The sequence below is a fragment of the Mixophyes fleayi genome, chromosome 12 (genome assembly GCF_038048845.1).
Source record: "Mixophyes fleayi isolate aMixFle1 chromosome 12, aMixFle1.hap1, whole genome shotgun sequence".
In the NCBI taxonomy this organism is placed as follows: Eukaryota; Metazoa; Chordata; class Amphibia; order Anura; family Limnodynastidae; genus Mixophyes; species Mixophyes fleayi.
Genome location: NC_134413.1, coordinates 67,369,117 through 67,390,901, shown reverse-complemented (window position 1 = coordinate 67,390,901; position 21,785 = coordinate 67,369,117). Strand labels below are relative to the sequence as shown.

Below are 21,785 nucleotides of genomic sequence, written 5' to 3'. Positions count from 1 at the left end.
TCATCCATGCTTGCCAACCTTTCCTTCCAATTGCTGCTGTCCAGCTGCTGCTTTTTCTTCACAGGCCTCAGGCGAGAGCTCCTGTTCAATAACCTCTTTGACTTCTGCTGCCTTCTTGCCCTTTGCAGCTCCTCCAGCAGAGGCGGATGCTTTGGCCTTTTTGGCAGGCCCTCCAGCCTTGGCAGCAAGTGGCTTTTTGGGTGCCATGCCAGGTTTGGCTGCATCCTTTTCACTGGCTGCACTCTGAGGGGGTCCTGTCTTCCCTGGACCTGTAGCAGGTGCTTTGGTTTCTTTCTTTTCGCCAGGTTTGGAGTAAGATTGTTGTAACAGTAACATATTTGCTTCAGGCTTCTGTTTCTTAGCTTGAAGTTGCGTTATTTCACCATCCACTTTGTCACTCTGATAATTGTCATGTGTCGTTATAGGCTCTTGCTTTATCTGTTCTTTGAATTTCTGCAGCCCTGACACTTTTTCCTCATGTTCTTTCCGCGTCACATAGTCCGAACACATCTGTTCTCTCAAGTCCTACAACTCTGATTTTAGAGCCATCTCCCTGTCCAACCGAGCTTGCAGGGCTGCTTGCTTAGTAACCTCTCTCTGCAGCTCTGTCCGTATCTTAGTCAGGTCTTTTGTCTCACGCTCCAGTTGCTTCCTGATCACGGCTAGCTCAGCTTTACGGAGACATAACTGAACCAGGCAGAAGCTTTAACACCATTCATACATTTTGAGAAATTAGAATCCTTGATAAGTTTACGAATTTGAGGGCCATCAAAGATTCCAGCTTTTAGTTTTTCCATACTTTGTACAGTGAATGATCTACAAATGTATTTAAAGCAATCACCATCTTTGTACAAGGCCTTAACAAAGGATTTCATTAGTCCCTGCTTTGAATTCAGCAACAACAAAATACCCTAAATTCATTCAAATATCTTTAGCATTTTTTTTTGGTTGGGCTGTGTAATCAACACCTTATTACAGGCCAGAAAGAAGAATTCTTCAGATGCTATCTATCACAGGATCTGAAAGAAGTTTGTCTCCTGGTGTGGCTTCAAATTGAATCTAATAGCAGTCACTAGTCCACAGATCCTGGACTTTATACAAGATGGGCTCAGCAAAGGTCTTGCAGAATCCACTCTCAAGGTACATGTGTCAGCATTGAGCATATTATTGGACACCAAGTTAGCCTCACAAATTATGGAGATGTACCAGTTACTAGTTGAAAGATATGGGATCCTGAAGTGGATATCATGGCGTCTGGTACAGACAAATATTTCCCTTCTTGACCTGGTGGAACTGAAGAATTTGTATGAGACTGTATAAATGTTTGAAGACTGTAGGATTACTAATTCCACACTGGTAGATGGAACTTTGCAGATAACAAAAAGGTTTGTTTTGGAGTACTTATAAAATTCTATTTCTTACCCATTTTTTATTACCCATTTTTTATTTTACAATATTCAGAAAACACTGATCTGTGAAGTCGGCACATATATCTGCATAATGTGCTATTCTGCTCACTATTGGTATCACTGGGGACTGATTCTGGTAATGGTCATTGCTAAATTCTCTGATTTGACTTGCCTTCTTTGTTCTCGAAGGTACTTAAGGATTGTGTAGAAGAGGTCTGTGCATTTTACTTTCCAGAATGACTTCCTGGCTAATAACTCCTCACATCTCTAATGTGCTGATGAGCCAAGGAATAATAGTTAGACTTTCTATCTTGTGGCAAGCGGTTAGACCCAAAAGACCTCTGTATATCAATGTCAAATTTATCTCCATAGAGCAGGGATCCTGCATATTGTAGGCTGGTGAGGCTGGTCAGGAGCGCAGCCAGAGGGTTCTTTTAACCACTGTAGTTGAGGCCATTGTTCTAGTTGAGATAATAATGGTATTCAGAGTTGCTTCACATAAATATTCTATGCCCTTTTGTATAATCTCAATTATTTTCAACATATGCTATCTATTATCTTTTTCTTGGACATCTGTATAAAGTGTCTCACCCCATAATGTAAGCTCTCTTGCCACTGAGGGTATAGCCACTCTAGACTTCAGTTCAATTTCAGAAGAAACATGCGCCTTCTTAACAAAACTCTCCATTTTCCAATCCATGAGATTTTTAAGATAACCCCCACCCTCAAAAGGAATTGTAGTTCTAGAATACAGAAATGTCACTGAAGCATCAACTTTACAGTACATCCATAGAAGATCTGTGGTTAGTTCTCCAAGATGTTTGGAACAACCTCCCTGCTGAGTTGCTTCAAACCTGTGTGCAAGTGTACCTAGAAGAACTGATGCTGTTCTGAACACAAAGGGTGGTCACACCAAATACTGATTTGATTTAGATTTCTCTTCTGTTAATTCACTTTGCATTTTGAAAATTAATAAAAATAAACTATTAACACTTCCATTTTTGAGAGCATTCTTACTTTGCAGCATTTTTTCCATACCTACCTAAAACTTTAGCAGGTCTTGGCAGTTAGGGTGTTCCTGGACATACGGTTGGCATCAGATGACCTAGTGGGAAGATTCTTTCAAGCAGCCAAAAATGTTGTCCTTGCCTCAAAGCTTTTGTGACACCTTGGTATCTTAATCTTGTTTTGGAGGAATCATTTGAACACTTCAATGGCTTCAACTCAAGATAGTATTCTCACTGAAAATCACAACTGTTATTAGATTGGGAGAATTTAAGGATTTACATTGTAAGGAGCTATTTCTGAACATGTCCACCATTAAAGTAGTGCTACAGACAAGTTTTGGTTTCTTCCCTGAGGTAGTATCCACATTTCATATCTATGAAGAAACTGTACTTCTGTCCCATTGTCCAAAGCCAACTAACAATAATGAAAAAAGCTTATATACTCTAGACATGATCAGCGAAACTTCTGTGCAACTCTAGAGACCAAAGGATTTCAGAAAGACTGATCAAATCTTTGTACGTTCCAAGGGTCCACATCAAGGGCAGACTCCATCTAAACATAATTTGTAAGGTGGGTTCAAGACGTCATTTCAGTCATATGAGGAATAGACGTGAGGTTTCAAAAATATTAATACGCATTCCATAGAGGCGGTGGCAAGCTCCTGGGCACACAGGGTTCAGGCTTCAGTAAACAATCTTTACATAGCAGGAAGCTGGTCATCGCTTTATATCTTCTCCAGACATTACTTTATATACCATGGAGTCTGAGGAGGAAATAACCAAATTATACTCACCAATAATTCATTTCCTTGAAGAACTCCATAGCTCCCGTAGCCATTATGCTCCATTTACTATCATATATCAAATTTAGTAACATAGTAACATAGTTGATGAGGTTGAAAAAAGACACCAGTCCATCAAGTTCAACCTATTTTGGATCTCCTGCGATCCGGCACTTATATTTGAAATTCATCCAGAGTAAGCAACCGCCAATCTGTTTCAATTGTGAAAATCCCCCCAGACTCAATATTGCAGTCCTATTTTTCCCTATATCCACTACTATCCTACATTTTAATTAACGGTCGTATCCCTGGATACACCTTTCTGCTAAAAATTTGTCTAACCCTTTCTTAAACATATCTATTGAATCTGCCATTACAACCTTCCCTGGCAATGAATTGCATATCTTGACTGCCCTTACTGTAAAGAACCCCTTCCTTTGCTGGTTGTGAAATTTCCTCTCCTCTAACCTTAGGGAGTGACCACGTGTCCTGTGTATAGTCCTTGGGGTAAAAAGTTCCCATGAGAGTTCTCTGTATTGACCCCTAATGTATTTGTACATAGTAATCATATCTCCCCTTAGACGCCTCTTTTCTAAAGTAAACATGCCTAAACTGGCTAACCTTTCCTCATAACTTAATGACTCCATGCCCTTTATAAATTTTGTCGCCCTTCTCTGAACCCTTTCTAGTTCCAAATTATCTTTTTTATAGAGTGGTGCCCAGAACTGTACTGCATATTCAAGATGAGGTCTTACCAACGATTTATACAGTGGCAAAATTACACTGTCTTCCCTTGCATCTATGCCCCTTTTTATGGATACCAATACTTTGTTTGCCCTTGCAGTTGCTGCTTGACATTGAGCACTATTGCTAAGTCTACTGTCTACGAGCACTCCCAAATCCTTTTCCATTATAGATTCTCCTAAATTAATTCCATTTAATTTATAGATTGCGTTCTTGTTTTTGATCCCTGAATGCATAACCTTACATTTATCTGTGTTAAACCTCATATTCCATTTGGCCGCCCAATCCTCCAGTTTATTTAAGTCCCTCTGTAGAGAAGCTACATCTTGCTCTGATTTTATTACCTTACAGAGTTTAGTGTCATCTGCAAAAATAGAAACTTTACTCTCTAAACCATCACCAAGGTCATTAATGAATATATTAAAAAGGAGTGGCCCCAGCACGGAACCTTGAGGTACTCCACTTAAGACTTTTGACCAATTAGAAAATGTTCCATTTATCACAACTCTCTGTTCCCTATTCTCTAACCAGTTTTCGATCCAAGTACAAATGTTGATTCCTAGACCCAGTTCCCTAATTTTGTAAACCAACCTCTTGTGTGGCACTGTATCAAAGGCCTTTAAAGAGTTTTTTTTCCCTTTTTCAGTTTTTAGGAATACAATATAATCACATTACATATATGAAACCAGTGCTTTTGTTTGCTATGTAATTATGTACATGGAAAGATAAAGATATTTAAAAAAATAAGGAGAGGACAGATACAAGTAAGTAAAGCCAACATTCCTTGAGCAAATAGATAGAATATTCTACAGTTGTTGAATCTACTAATCACAATGTTTCTGACATACACTTTTCTGGATTAGGGATATTTTTGTAACTTTGTACTCAGAGCATAAAATATACAATATTGTCCCTAACATTTCTCTCTGTATTAAACTTATTAGCAGTGCTCCTCACAGTGACTATAGAAGAAAGTGTCACCACACCTGTAAGACATTAGTAGTGAATAGGCTGAACATCCCTGAATTCTGAGGGATGTTCAGCCTATAAAATGGCAGCTTTCATTTCTATCTATGACATCACTTTAGTCTCCAAGATTTCAGTTTTGGTCTGAGACTGCATATAAACCAATCTGTGCTGCAACAAATATCTGCTTATCCCTCTAATCTTCACACATAGCTCACAACATGGTTTAACATGCCTAATCCAGGACAGGACATATTAAACTTTTTTTTTTTTATTATTTGAACAAGGGAACATAAATAAAAACAAACAACAAATATAACATTTAACTACAAAATAAAAACTATGAGGTGAAACTATTCTCCTCCCGCTACAAAGGACATTTTCAGCGTCAGGTGGGGTTACAGGAGGCGGCCCCTGCATTCTGTGGATCCGCAGCAGCACAGCAGCCTTTTACCCTCCACGCTTCCTACTTTATAATTATAATCCCAGGTCAGCTCTGTTCCAGCTCGTATCCTCCTAAGAGACCAAAATATAAAAAGGTAAAATACAACGATTGTGTGTACACAAGAATTCCACTTGTTTTACATGGATGACTTTATATAAAATACAAGGTTTCTAGACCCGGGGCAGTGGTTACTATGCCTGTCTATAGAGCATGTGTCATCTTTTGTAAAGTATAGCTCTGATCCCATTAGATTCATGTGTAATGAAAAAAAGCCAATGTCTCTCCAACTGGCAGCAGCTAAAGAATCTTCCTGCAAATAGATCATAGCCCAAGATCCCAGGTAAACTTGTATATTTTACACACATACATATCACCAAAACCTTGTATACAATACTGTTATAACAAATATCGAATATATATGTGATATATATATATATATATATGTGGTATCTGACACCAAGACATCGCTCGCTGCAGTTTCTTTAAGTCCTGTAAGTTGTGAGGTGGGTCCTCTGACTTGTTCTACAGCACATCCCACAGATGCTCCATTGGATTAAGATTTGGGGAACTTGGAAGCAAAATTAACACCTGGAATTTATTGCCATGTTCCTCAAATCATTCCTGAACACTTTTTGCAGTGTGCAGTAGAGATAAGCGGGCTTGGATTCTCTCAATCCAAACACCCCCGAACAGTGCCGATCCGAGCCTAATCCGAGCACTGTTCGGGTATTGCCACCAATCGCAAAACTGAAAACGAGGCTTAACGTCATAATCCCGGCATCAGATCTCGCGAGATCCGGATCAATATTAGTCCCCGCTGCCCGCCGCCATCTTCACTCGGGCATTGGAGCTTGGATTGAAAACAGCTTTCAGATTTTTGCCTTGAAAAAGCCAAGAAGCGTTAGCGTTTTGTTTCACCTATCCTCATTGCCTCTTATTTCAATCAAGAATCGCTCCCCAGTTTTTACTAAGTAGGGTATTTCACATAACCCCAGCGATTATTGTTACTCAGTTTCCTCCAATAAGTCCATTGGTACTGCTATATAACAAAGTTCACTGATCCTGCAGTATAAGTCCAGTGGTACTGCTATATAACAAAGTTCACTGATCCTGCAGTATAAGTCCAGTGGTACTGCTATATAACAAAGTTCACTGATCCTGCAGTATAAGTCCATTGGTACTGCTATATAACAAAGTTCACTGATCCTGCAGTATAAGTCCATTGGTACTGCTATATAACAAAGTTCACTGATCCTGCAGTATAAGTCCATTGGTACTGCTATATAACAAAGTTCACTGATCCTGCAGTATAAGTCCAGTGCTACTGCTATATAGCAAAGTTCACTGATCCTGCAGTATAAGTCCAGTGGTACTGCTATATAACAAAGTTCACTGATCCTGCAGTATAAGTCCATTGGTACTGCTATATAACAAAGTTCACTGATCCTGCAGTATAAGTCCATTGGTGCTGCTATATAACAAAGTTCACTGATCCTGCAGTATAAGTCCAGTGGTACTGCTATATAGCAAAGTTTACTGATCCTGCAGTATAAGTCCAGTGGTACTGCTAGTCTGCTATATAACAAAGTTCACTGATCCTGCAGTATAAGTCCATTGGTACTGCTATATAACAAAGTTCACTGATCCTGCTGTATAAGTCAATTGGTACTGCTATATAACAAAGTTCACTGATCCTGCAGTATAAGTGATTGGAACTGCTATATAACAAAGTTCACTGATCCTGCAGTATAAGTCCATTGGTACTGCTATATAACAAAGTTCACTGATCCTGCAGTATAAGTCCAGTGGTTCTGCTATATAACAAAGTTCACTGATCCTGCAGTATAAGTCCAGTGGTACTGCTATATAACAAAGTTCACTGATCCTGCAGTATAAGTCCAGTGGTACTGCTATATAACAAAGTTCACTGATCCTGCAGTATAAGTCCATTGGTACTGCTATATAACAAAGTTCACTGATCCTGCAGTATAAGTCCAGTGCTACTGCTATATAGCAAAGTTCACTGATCCTGCAGTATAAGTCCAGTGGTACTGCTATATAACAAAGTTCACTGATCCTGCAGTATAAGTCCATTGGTACTGCTATATAACAAAGTTCACTGATCCTGCAGTATAAGTCCATTGGTGCTGCTATATAACAAAGTTCACTGATCCTGCAGTATAAGTCCAGTGGTACTGCTATATAGCAAAGTTTACTGATCCTGCAGTATAAGTCCAGTGGTACTGCTAGTCTGCTATATAACAAAGTTCACTGATCCTGCAGTATAAGTCCATTGGTACTGCTATATAACAAAGTTCACTGATCCTGCTGTATAAGTCAATTGGTACTGCTATATAACAAAGTTCACTGATCCTGCAGTATAAGTCCATTGGTACTGCTATATAACAAAGTTCACTGATCCTGCAGTATAAGTGATTGGAACTGCTATATAACAAAGTTCACTGATCCTGCAGTATAAGTCCATTGGTACTGCTATATAACAAAGTTCACTGATCCTGCAGTATAAGTCCAGTGCTACTGCTATATAGCAAAGTTCACTGATCCTGCAGTATAAGTCCAGTGGTACTGCTATATAACAAAGTTCACTGATCCTGCAGTATAAGTCCATTGGTGCTGCTATATAACAAAGTTCACTGATCCTGCAGTATAAGTCCAGTGGTACTGCTATATAGCAAAGTTTACTGATCCTGCAGTATAAGTCCAGTTGTACTGCTAGTCTGCTATATAACAAAGTTCACTGATCCTGCAGTATAAGTCCATTGGTACTGCTATATAACAAAGTTCACTGATCCTGCTGTATAAGTCAATTGGTACTGCTATATAACAAAGTTCACTGATCCTGCAGTATAAGTCCATTGGTACTGCTATATAACAAAGTTCACTGATCCTGCAGTATAAGTGATTGGAACTGCTATATAACAAAGTTCACTGATCCTGCAGTATAAGTCCAGTGGTACTGCTATATAACAAAGTTCACTGATCCTGCAGTATAAGTCCAGTGGTACTGCTATATAACAAAGTTCACTGATCCTGCAGTATAAGTCCATTGGTACTGCTATATAACAAAGTTCACTGATCCTGCAGTATAAGTCCATTGGTACTGCTATATAACAAAGTTCACTGATCCTGCAGTATAAGTCCATTGGTACTGCTATATAACAAAGTTCACTGATCCTGCAGTATAAGTCCAGTGCTACTGCTATATAGCAAAGTTCACTGATCCTGCAGTATAAGTCCAGTGGTACTGCTATATAACAAAGTTCACTGATCCTGCAGTATAAGTCCATTGGTACTGCTATATAACAAAGTTCACTGATCCTGCAGTATAAGTCCATTGGTGCTGCTATATAACAAAGTTCACTGATCCTGCAGTATAAGTCCAGTGGTACTGCTATATAGCAAAGTTTACTGATCCTGCAGTATAAGTCCAGTGGTACTGCTAGTCTGCTATATAACAAAGTTCACTGATCCTGCAGTATAAGTCCATTGGTACTGCTATATAACAAAGTTCACTGATCCTGCTGTATAAGTCAATTGGTACTGCTATATAACAAAGTTCACTGATCCTGCAGTATAAGTGATTGGAACTGCTATATAACAAAGTTCACTGATCCTGCAGTATAAGTCCATTGGTACTGCTATATAACAAAGTTCACTGATCCTGCAGTATAAGTCCAGTGGTTCTGCTATATAACAAAGTTCACTGATCCTGCAGTATAAGTCCAGTGGTACTGCTATATAACAAAGTTCACTGATCCTGCAGTATAAGTCCAGTGGTACTGCTATATAACAAAGTTCACTGATCCTGCAGTATAAGTCCATTGGTACTGCTATATAACAAAGTTCACTGATCCTGCAGTATAAGTCCAGTGCTACTGCTATATAGCAAAGTTCACTGATCCTGCAGTATAAGTCCAGTGGTACTGCTATATAACAAAGTTCACTGATCCTGCAGTATAAGTCCATTGGTACTGCTATATAACAAAGTTCACTGATCCTGCAGTATAAGTCCATTGGTGCTGCTATATAACAAAGTTCACTGATCCTGCAGTATAAGTCCAGTGGTACTGCTATATAGCAAAGTTTACTGATCCTGCAGTATAAGTCCAGTGGTACTGCTAGTCTGCTATATAACAAAGTTCACTGATCCTGCAGTATAAGTCCATTGGTACTGCTATATAACAAAGTTCACTGATCCTGCTGTATAAGTCAATTGGTACTGCTATATAACAAAGTTCACTGATCCTGCAGTATAAGTCCATTGGTACTGCTATATAACAAAGTTCACTGATCCTGCAGTATAAGTGATTGGAACTGCTATATAACAAAGTTCACTGATCCTGCAGTATAAGTCCATTGGTACTGCTATATAACAAAGTTCACTGATCCTGCAGTATAAGTCCAGTGCTACTGCTATATAGCAAAGTTCACTGATCCTGCAGTATAAGTCCAGTGGTACTGCTATATAACAAAGTTCACTGATCCTGCAGTATAAGTCCATTGGTGCTGCTATATAACAAAGTTCACTGATCCTGCAGTATAAGTCCAGTGGTACTGCTATATAGCAAAGTTTACTGATCCTGCAGTATAAGTCCAGTTGTACTGCTAGTCTGCTATATAACAAAGTTCACTGATCCTGCAGTATAAGTCCATTGGTACTGCTATATAACAAAGTTCACTGATCCTGCTGTATAAGTCAATTGGTACTGCTATATAACAAAGTTCACTGATCCTGCAGTATAAGTCCATTGGTACTGCTATATAACAAAGTTCACTGATCCTGCAGTATAAGTGATTGGAACTGCTATATAACAAAGTTCACTGATCCTGCAGTATAAGTCCAGTGGTTCTGCTATATAACAAAGTTCACTGATCCTGCAGTATAAGTCCAGTGGTACTGCTATATAACAAAGTTCACTGATCCTGCAGTATAAGTCCATTGGTACTGCTATATAACAAAGTTCACTGATCCTGCAGTATAAGTCCAGTGGTTCTGCTATATAACAAAGTTCACTGATCCTGCAGTATAAGTCCATTGGTACTGCTATATAACAAAGTTCACTGATCCTGCAGTATAAGTCCATTGGTACTGCTATATAACAAAGTTCACTGATCCTGCAGTATAAGTCCAGTGGTACTGCTATATAACTCCAGTCCAGTGGTACTGTCCTGTGCCGCATATAATTTTTAAAGCTTTTGCCGGGTGTGTGTGGTTTAGGGGTACGCTCTCTTGTGCTGCATATAATGGAGTACAAAAATTTGGAGGATAAAGTAGGGAAAGATCAAGAACCACTTCCTCCTAATGCTGAAGCTGCTGCCACTAGTCATGACATAGACGATGAAATGCCATCAACGTCGTCTGCCAACATAGGTAAACCGAGAGGGGGTTTCCTAGTGCCTGGAAACCCCCATCCAAGCCTCGGGCACTGTATAATTGAGGTGGCTGGACCCTGCTCCAGCCTTCACACAGCTCTGCTTGAAAAGGGAGAGCTGCGTGCAGCTAACAGTAGTGCACACAGCATTGCCCATGTATATTATGGTGATAGGAAGAGTTGGAGAGCAGCCAAACACTGTCTAAAATTATAGCCATGCCCCCATGAATGCTGGTCATGCCCACTGGCGGCGTGGTGTGGAAACCCCCCTCTACAAATCCTGCGTTTGCCCCTGTGCCAAGGCCGATGCCCAATATCATAGTAGAGGGCATGTAAAATCCAAAAAGCCAAAGGTCACTAAAATGATGAAAAAAAAGAAATTAAAATCATCTGAGAAACGTAAATTTGCCAATATGCCATTTACAACACAGAGTGGCAAGGAACGGCTTAGGCCCTGGCCCGTGTTCATGACTAGTGGTTCAGCTTCACACAACGATCAAAGCCCTCCTCCTTCCCCCCCTCTAAAATTTTTAAGAGAGTTAAGCTGTCATCAACAACACAGCAAACAACTCTGCCTTCTAAAGACATGGCTTCACAAATCCCCAAGGCGAGTCCAAGGGTGTTGGTGGTTGCAAAGACTGACCTTCCCATCACTGTATGGGAAGAGGTGGCTCCTTCCACCATTTGCAGCATTCTCTCTGCATATGCTGGAAGGATCACCCACAGTGCAGTTACAGTTTTGGATATTGAAGGTGTCAATGTTGTACACCAGGAGGAGGATATTGATGTAGCTGGCGCTGAGGAGGGACTTGACGAGGAGGATGCTGATGTGGTTTTCTTAAATGAGGCACCTGGGGGGGAAACAGTTGTTGTCCATGGGATGAAAAAGTCCATCGTCATGCCTGGCCAGAAGACCAATAAATCCACCTCTTCGGTCTGGAATTATTTCTATCCCAATCCGGACAACAAATGTATGGCCATATGTAGCTTATGTAAAGCTGCAATAAGCAGGGGTAAGGATCTTGGCCACCTAGGGACATCCTCCCTTATACGTCACCTGAAGAACCTTCATAAATCTGTGTTTAGTTCAGGAACTGTGGCTAGGACCGTCAGCAGTCCAGGGACACCTAAACCCCTTGGTGCCGTTGTATCCACACCAGCAACACCCTCCTCGTCAATTTCCTCCTCAATCTGTATGGGAGATAGTCCTGCAGGCAATGTCACCAGCATGACTGAGTCCTCTTCAATCCGGGATTCTTCCGGAGGATACTGCAGCGGTACGCCTACTACTGCCGCTGCTGCTGTTGCTGCTGGGAGTCGGTCATCTTCCCAGAGGGGAAGTCGTAAGACCGCTACGTCTTTCACTAAGCAATTGACCGTACAACAGTCGTTTGCCATGAGCATGAAGTACAACAGCAGTCATCCTATGGCAAAGCGGATAATTGCAGCCTTGACAGCTATGTTGGTGTTAGACGTGCGTCCGGTGTCCACCATCAGTGGAGTGGGATTTAGACGGTTGATGGAGGTATTGTGTCCCCGGTACCAAATCCCGTCTAGATTCCACTTCACTAGGCAGGCAATACCCGGGATGTACAGAGAAGTACGAAAAAGTGTCCTCAGTGCTCTGAAAAATGCGGTTGTACCCACTGTCCACTTAACCACGGACATGTGGACAAGTGGTTGAGGGCAAACTAAGGACTATATGACTGTGACAGCCCACTGGGTAGATGCATCGCCTTCCGCAGCAACAGCAGCAGCAGCATCAGTAGCAGCATCTCCGAAACGCCTGCTCGTTCCAAGGCAGGCAACGTTGTGTATCACCGATTTCAGTAAGAGGCACAACGCTGACAACCTCTTAGAGAAACTGAGGGAAATCATCTTGCAGTGGCTTACTCCACTTACACTCTCCTGGGGATTTGTGGTGTCGGACAACGCCAGTAACATTGTGCGGGCATTACATATGGGCAATTTCCAGCACGTGCCATGTTTTGCCCACACAATAAATTTGGTGGTGCAGCATTATCTGAAAAGTGACAGGGGTGTGCAGGATATGCTTGCAGTGGCCTGCAAAATTGCGGGACACTTTTGCCATTCTGCCACTGCCTACCGAAGACTGGAGCACCAGCAAAAAAGCCTGAACCTGCCCTGCCATCACCTCAAACAAGAGGTTGTGACGCGCTGGAACTCCACCCTCTATATGCTGCAGAGGATGGAGGAGCAGCAAAAGGCCATTAAAGCCTACACAGCCACCTATGACATAGGCAAAAGAGTGGGGATGCACCTGAGTCAAGCACAGTGGAGACTGATTTCCATGTTGTGCAAGGTTCTCCAGCCATTTGAACTTGCCACACGAGAAGCCAGTTCCGACACTGCCAGCTTGAGTCAGGTGATTCCCCTGATCAGGCTGTTGCAGAAGCAGCTGGAGACAGTGAGGGAGGAGCTGGTAAAGCATTGCGATTCCACAAAGAATGTAGCTCTTGTGGATGAAGCTCTTCGTACGCTTTGCCAGGATCCGAGGGTGGTCAGTCTTTTAAAGTCAGAGGAATACATTCGGGCCACCATGCTCGATTTTCGGTTTAAAGCGTATGTTGTGTCTCTGCACCGGTAGACTTGTGTCCGCCGGAAACGAAGACCTGCTGATCAGGAGATTGTCATCTGAAGAGGACCGTGACATGGCAACAGCTCCTCCTTCATTTTCTTCCACACCTGTGGCTGCGAGGAAACAGCTGAGATTTCCTAAACGACCCGCTGGCGAGGATGCAGAGAACATCTGGTCCGGACTGAAGGACCTGCCAACGATTGCTGACATGTCTACTGTCGCTGCATTGGATGCTGTCACCATTGAAAAAATGGTGGAGGATTACTTTGCTGACACCATCCAAGTAGACATGTCAGACAGTCCTTACTTGTACTGGCAGGAAAAAAAGGCAGTTTGGAAGCCCCTGTACAAACTGGCTCTATTTTACCTGAGTTGTCCCCCCTCCAGTGTGTACTCCGAAAGAGTTTTTAGTGCAGCGGGGAACCTGGTCAGTGAGCGGCAAAGGAGGTTGCTTCCGAAAAATGTGGAGAAGATGATGTTCATCAAAATGAATTATCAATTCTTCAATGAAGACCAGCACTGCCCTCCAGAGACTACAGAGGGACCTGTGATTGTGGAGTACAGCGGGGACGAATTGATAATGTGTGAGGATGAGGAAGTACACACTGAAGGGGGCGAGGAATCAGAGGATGAGGATGAGGACGACATCTTGCCTCAGTAGAGCCAGTTTACTTTGTACAGGGAGAGATGAATAGCTTTTTTTGGTGTGGGGGCCCAAACAAACCAATCATTTCAGCCACAGTAGTTTGGTAGGCCCTGTCGCTGAAATGATTGGTTTGTTAAAGTGTGCATGTCCTTTTTCTGCAACATAAGGGTGGGTGGGAGGGCCAAGGACAATTCCATCTTGCACCTCTTTTTTTTCTTTGCCAGCTCGTTTTGTGGGGGTCCAAACAAACCAATCATTTCAGCCACAGTTTTGCAGGCCCTGTCGCTGAAATGATTCGTTTGTTAAAGTGTGCATGTCCTATTTCACCAACATAAGGGTGGGTGGGAGGGCCCAAGGACAATTCTATCTTGCACCTCTTTTTTTTGGCATTATGTGTTTTTTGGGGCCTAGCTTTTGAAACTGCCATCCTGTCTGCCACTGCAGTGCCACTCCTAGATGGGCCACAAGTTTGTGCCGCCCACTTGTGTCGCTTAGCTTAGTCATCCAGCTACCTCGGTGCAACCTTTTGGCCTAAAAACAATATTGTGAGGTGTGAGGTGTTCAGAATAGACTGGAAATGAGTGGAAATGAATGTTATTGAGGTTAATAATAGCGTAGGAGTGAAATAAAACCCCCCATAAAACCAAAAATCTGGATTTTAGCCGTTTTTATGCTTTTTAAAAAAAAATCAGAATTCAAAACCCAAAACCTTGAGGGGGGTGTTTTGGCAAAACACATTAGAACCCAAAACCAGAAGGTAATCAGAACCCAAAACACAAAACACGAAAAGGGGCCGGTGCACATCCCTAGTGTGCAGGGTGTATTATCCTGCTGAAACAGGCTACTGCCATCAGGGAATACCATTGGCATGAAGGAGTTTACTTGATCTTTAGCTAGGTGATACGTGTCAAGGTAACATCAACATGGACCCAAGGTTTCCCAGCAGAACATTGCCCAGAGCATCACACTGCCTCCGCCAGCTTGTCTTTTTCCCATAGTGCATCCTGGTGTAATCTCTTTCCCAGGTAAACGACGCACATGCACCCAACTGTCTACATGATGTAAAAGAAAACATGATTCATCAGACCAGGCCACCTTTTTCCATTAGTCCATGGTCCAGTACTGGCGCTCATGTGTCCATTGTAGGCATTTCATCGGTGGGCAAGGGCAGCATGGTTATTCTGAGCAGTCTGCGGCTACACAGCCCCATATGCAGCAAGCTGCAATGCACGTTTCAATTATAGCCAGTATTAACTTTTTCATCAATTTGTGCTCTTCTGTGGGATTGGACTAACAGACTAGCATTCACTCCTCACGTGCATCAATTAGCCTTGGGCACCCATGACGTCGTCGTCAAGAGGAAAAAGCAACTGGCGCTGAAATTCTACTAGTCTGTATAATCACTAGAAATATTTAGCAATATTGTTCTACCAATGAACCAATGTAATCTTTATTACCTCGAATTCTCTTTAAAAAAACACACTCCCTTATAACAGCGTGGCTTCTCCCTTTCAGTCTTCTCCATAAAAGGAAGGGATGAAACACGTTGGCAACACATTTTTTTAACTCTATGCTTCTATTGGACACTGTATAGATTACAGACAGGGAAATATCTGTAAATCCTGTGATCACACAAGTCTATGTTTTAAGTTTTCTTGATGTACGTGCAATATTTTTATACTTTGATTAAATAAATAAAAAATTAGGGTTATCACACTTTGCTGTTTATCTATATATTTGTTTTCAAGTTCACAATAATGTGCAGCAGAGGACATTAAAGAAGTTTGAAGTTTAAAGAGCTTGTGCTAGAGAGGAGATCTGCATCTTATGATAGAATTGTAGGTACATAGGCAATTTATACATTTATTATCGGTGAATTACACAAAGATTGGAGTGTTTTTTTCACAGAAAGGTGGTGTCTACAATGGAGTTTCAGATTTTGGAAACTTGCTGCAAAAGGAAATTTTCCGGTATTAATACGCTTTATAAGTGTGGTTTGTGCAGGGTGTATTTAAAATAAAAAGAAAAAAAGGCAATATTGCACTATTGTTGTCTTCCTCACTTTTGGTTCTACGGGGTAACATCCTTGGAAATATGGAGCAGAGGACATTAGAAGACACAGTGAGTCATCATTATATACAGAGGAGCGAAGTCTGATCATTCATACAGTACACAGTTTTTATTGATCTGATTAAGGCTATAAAAAAGTGGTAGTGTTGCACTATATACACACACACACACACACTTACACACACAAACATATTGTTTCCTAAAGTAGTAAAATTAGCAAAGTAAGGTAACACCCCTGCGGAGACAAGCAGACATTCTACTTCTAATATTAAAGTGGCTCTTTAAGCAGAATATTAGGCACTTACTTGCTGGTGAAGAAAGCCACCCAGGGGAAGCGCAGATCATGTGTATCCACAAACACATTCTGAACAAACAGGTTAGGACTGCAGCTGTGCTGTAATAGGATATAGAGAGGGGTGAGTTTACTGACTACAGATGTGCACAGCACCAGAACACTAACAGTATCACCAAAGGCTCTTTTTTACTTCAGTGACCAGACCAACAACTGTTTCTGTTGAAAGTTACATTATTTTTCAATAGAGCTGCAGCATTAATTTACCCTAAAATATAGTTAGCTACTTGTCCTAACCAAAAAATATGATATAGCATTGGTGAAAGCATAGGACGAGAAAGAAGGGTAAGACGTTATTGCTTTGACTTTTTCTTCACTTGCATAAGGGAGGCCTTGAAGAATGATGGGAGACTACAATGTGTCTTCCCTATTGCACACACTTCAGGAAAAAGTCAATCTGGGGACAATGGAAGTACCAGAAGCCAGGAGAAATCAGACAAGAGAGGAGAGAAACCCAACAAGAAAATAGAACATTAACAAGGATAACAGGAAAGAACAAAAAACAGAGTGTAAATGGTGGGTGTCCAGTGGCCACCATAGTATTCAGAGAAGAGGGTTAACACAAGAATAAAAATCCTGTTTTTTCTTTCATTCATGTGGGGGACTATGGAAACACTGGGGATGTCCCAAAGCTGCCCTATGGGAGGGTATACTCAGAAATAAAGGTGTACAGCATCTTACATCCAAAGCTGGCATCTTTGCATACATAAACGATGAATCTGTAAAGCTTGTGAACATTGTACCAGGAGGCCGTCCAACACAGCTGTTCAGCTGAGGCAATGTGCCACCCCCCCCAGGAGGCAACCAGTGATCTGGTCAAATGTCTTAACGCAGCAATCCACCTAGCAATGGTATGCTGGGATGCTGGCCAACCTCTCTTCTGGACAGCATAGAGCAGGCCTGTCCAACTTGCAGCCCTCCAGATGTTGTGAAACTACAAGTCCTAGCATGCACTTCAAGCTATCAACAGGTTGTCTACTGGTAAAGCATGCTGGGGCTTGTAGTTTCACAACATCTGGAGGGTCGCAGGTTGGACAGACCTGGCATAGAGGATCAAAGCTTCATCTTCCCTGCACACTTGATGGGTCCAATGAACACAGGTCCTCAAGACCCTGATTATGTCCAGTGGAGGGAATTCAATTTGCTGCGTTACTGCTGAAAGTAATGCGGCCTGCACACTATTACTGTATTAGTGGTAATTTTAACCCTGATTTCTGCTTGCAGCTCCCTTAGCAGTGAGCAAAATCAGCTTTAAAAATGTTATGTCCGTTTAGTCGTTATTAATAAAAATTGTCCGCTGCGATCAATGTGGTTCCAACGCACAAAGAGATTTAATAGCAAGATGCAACAAATAAATATTCGATAAAATAAAGTACAGCCGATACATACGCAAGCTCTCTGGATCCATAATACAGTCATTCAATCTTGAAGTCTGTGGTCAAAGTAAACTGTATGGTGGTCCCAGTGCCTGGTTTACATACACTTTGTGATACTTAAAAAACAGTAGTAATGTCATGGCATGTTTCCATTGGTTCAGGATTCAGGACAGTCCAGTATAATGCAGGTCATAGGTCAGTTCAAACGATGCTCTCCAAGGGGGGGGGGTCAACTCTCCAACAGCTGCCTATGTGTTTTCCCTCTGAAAAGCTGGTTCAAACTGGTCTATTAGCATTATAAACACAGTATCATTTTGACCATTTATCCTTTATCATCCATAACTTGCTTACGCAAGGTGCGATCGCTTAGTCGATAGTAGCGGATGTCTGATGGTGAAAAGTGGATTAGAATGACACTAAGAGGTAAATGTATCAAGCTGAGAGTTTTCCGGTGGGTTTGAAAAGTGGAGATGTTGCCTATAGCAACCAATCAGATTCTAGCTATCATTTTGTAGAATGTACTAAATAAATAATATCTAGAATCTGATTGGCTTTTCAAACCCGCTGGAAAACTCTCAGCTTGATACATTTAGCCCTAAACATGATATGTTTCCTGTATCCTGAACCTTAGATATCAACAAAGTGGTTTTAACATTATTATATTAAACTATTAATAAATCTATTACATTAGATTATTAAAGATGGTATGTTATAAAAGACGGTGTGTTGGAACTTTATTACAAATGAATGTGTGAGTGTAAGTGTATGCAAAAGTGTTTGCACGTGGTATTGATAAATACGTCCTTCCATGCCGTAGCGTGCTATTCGCATATTTTCTGATAAAGTCAATTATATTGATGGTTATTAATTTGAAACGACTTCATCCAATTATTCGACTTCTACAAAAATTACCATACTAACAGTAATAGAGTGCACTATTACCACAGTAACAGTAATAGGGCACAACCCATGTTACTTCCGGCAATAAAGTGGCCAATTGAATTCCCCCCAGAGAGTGAAGAGAGTACTTTTCTTCCGGAGACATCCAACAGTCTGAGCTGAGAATCACAATGTCCTTGTCACTCACCAGACTGTGAGTGCTTCTTCCCGTGTGTTTAGGAACATCTACCATCCTGAGGGTCTGCGCGTGTGCAGCCCTTTCAAACCTTCAGTACATGTACCTTTTAGTTAATTGGCTGATCAGGCAACACTCCCTATTTAAAGCACCTGCTGTCTATACCTCGTTGCCTGATCTTGGAGTCTCATTCCCCATGAGCCTCTGAAGGTGTTCCTGTGTTTCCTCGTGTATTCAGCCCAGCTGATTCCTGTGGTTTCCAGACCACTTCAACTCTCCTGTGGTTTCCAGACTACTTCAACTCTCCTGTGGTTTCCAGACCACTCCAAACTCTCCTGTGTTTCATCGTGACTGCACCAGCTGATTCTTATTCGCTGCCTCCGTGCACTACAGTTATCAGCTCACTTCAAACTCTCCTGTGTTTCATCGTGACTGCTCCAGCTGATTCCTATCCGCTGCCTCCGTGCACTACAGTTATCAGCTCACTTCAACTCTCCCGTGTTTCATCGAGTCTGCACTAGCTGATTCCGATCCGCTGCCTCCGTGCTCAACAGTTCCAGCTCACCTCAACTCTCCCGTGTTTCATCGTGACTGCACCAGCTGATTCCGATCCGCTGTCTCCGTGCTCAACAGTTCCAGCTCACCTCAACTCTCCCGTGTTTCATCGTGACTGCACCTGCTGATTCCTATCCGCTACCTCCGGGTATCTGCAGTGTCCTGCTTGCTGCTACCCCTCAGTTCTACTCGTGTCTGCAGCCAGCTGATCCGCTCTCCGTGCTTCTACAGTGTTCCTGCCTGTGTCAACTCGCCTGTCTGCATTGGATCAACGCTCCGCTGCTGTCTTCTCTGCCATACCACTTCTACTCTTCAGTGATCTCCAGGTGTCCAGCTCTATATACTACGGCTTCCTGAGTATTATTTCCATCGTTGCTGGTCTACCTACCTGTGCGCTGCACCTACTTGGTTACCGCTTCCATTTGCCTGGGACTTCGTCTCCTGCCGGCCTCCTGCCGCTCAGGTATCCCTGCACTCCTTTCTGACAGCCTGCTCTTCTGAACCACGGTATGCATACTTATCATTGACTGTGCTGGTGTATTGCATACCTTGCTGGACTGAGTTGTTCTTCTCTGGAGTTGCCTATCCATTGAGACTATTGCCATCATTTGACTGTGTTACCTTGTAGTCTGGATAGTGCCTGTGACTTTGTATATTTGTGCTGTGCTGCTCAGTTATTATTACTTTGTGCTTATCATCGTGGGATCAAGTTCAGTGTGCCCGTGTATACTCTGCATTACATTTATCTCCCCGTGCTCCTCCTCACATATATATTTCAGTGGTACAACTTGCTAGAGGCAGACCACTGATTCCCGTTTCCTGTGTCACCTGTTTCCAGTATCCTTCCACATAGCAGTGGTACAACTTGCTAACGCAGACCACTGACTTCCCGGATACCTCCACCTGGATTCCGTTCCCTCACCTAGACAGCGGTACAACTTGCTAAACGCAGACCGCTGACTCTCATCACCTCCTCGTTACTTCTGGACATTCCTCCTCACTACAGCAGTGGTACAACTTGCCATCCGCAGACCACTGACTACCCTCACGTTTCCTTGTCCATCCAGTTCCTCGTGTACTATTACCTATATATTACCAGTGCTGCTAGTCATAGACTTTCCACAAGCATTCTCTACCATCTGCTGTCTCCTGTTCCGTGATCACCCCGCTACCAGAGTACCATATTACCATCTATACTGCTCTGGTAAGTCCATCACCTGGTGATTCCTGGGTAAAGACTCCTAGTGCCCGTGACAGTAAGATCAGGCCATGACAGACCCAGATTCGGAACCTACAGCTAAAGAGATGCTGCAGCATCTGGTTACCCGTGTGGAGCAACAGGATGCTCGCCAACAGCTGTTACTACAATGTTACCAGGCATTAGCCTCCCAAGGGACATCTGGACAGAATACTACAGCTAATGTTGAAGCTCCTGTGCTTTCCTCCGTTTCCCCAGTGCCATCCCAGGTGTCTACGGCTTCCACGCTTCACCTGCCTACTCCGTCCAACTATGATGGAGACCCCAAAACTTGTAGGGGTTTTCTCAACCAATGCTCAGTTCATTTTGAGCTCCAACCTCAAAATAGTGGCCTATCTTATTTCATTGTTTTCTGGACAAGCTCTGGCATGGGCTTCCCCTCTGTGGGAGAGGAACGATCCAGTATTACAGGATAGTGCCAAATTTATTTCTATGTTCCGAAGTGTATTCGATGAACCAGGTCGTTTAATCTCCGCTGCTTCCAGCATTCTCCGTTTACGTCAGGGTTCTCGTACAGTAGGCCAGTACGTCATTCAATTTAGGATATTAGCCTCTGAACTTCAGTGGAACACTGAAGCGTTAATTGCCGCCTTCTGGCAGGGGCTCTCCGATAAAATTAAAGATGCACTGACTACCCAAGAGCTACCTACGTCATTAGAAGATTTGATTTCCCTCTGCCATCGTGTAGACATGAGGTTTCGTGAAAGGGAATCTGAAAAAACAACTTCAGTTAAAGCACCTCTTCGCTCAACCTCTCAATTTCGTCCAGTTTCATCTCCTGTGATCCCCATGGAGATAGGACGTTCCAAATTAACTTCTGAGGAGAGGAACCGAAGAGTAAAGAATAGACTTTGTATCTATTGTGCTGATTCCACACATATGCTGAATTCATGCCCTAAGAAATCGGGAAATGCCAGGCCCTAACTAGTTCTGGAGAGGTGAAGTTAGGGTCCCTGGAGTCCTCTCCATGTTCTACGAAATTAAAAGTCTGCGCTTTTGATGTTACGATTTCTTTTGCTACCAAATCCTTTGAGTCTCAAGCACTTATTGATTCTGGAGCAGCGGGAAATTTCATTTCTAAATCCCTAGTGAATCAATGGTCCCTACC

At 42.3% G+C, this 21,785-nt stretch overlaps 1 protein-coding gene across 3 annotated transcripts in view; it reads right to left on the bottom strand.

Moving 5' to 3' along the window:
• Positions 1-4,764: 4,764 nt before the first annotated feature.
• Positions 4,765-21,785, bottom strand: part of LOC142109304 (histone-lysine N-methyltransferase SETDB1-like) — a 95,775-nt gene continuing 78,754 nt past the window's right edge. For all 3 annotated transcript variants that reach the window (XM_075193436.1, XM_075193434.1, XM_075193435.1), the window contains 2 exons: positions 16,367-16,455; positions 4,765-5,424 (listed from right to left, as the gene is read on the bottom strand). In XM_075193436.1, coding sequence (XP_075049537.1) covers positions 5,307-5,424; positions 16,367-16,455 — 207 coding nt within the window. In that variant the 3' untranslated portion in view covers positions 4,765-5,306. The remainder of the gene's footprint in view (positions 5,425-16,366; positions 16,456-21,785) is intronic.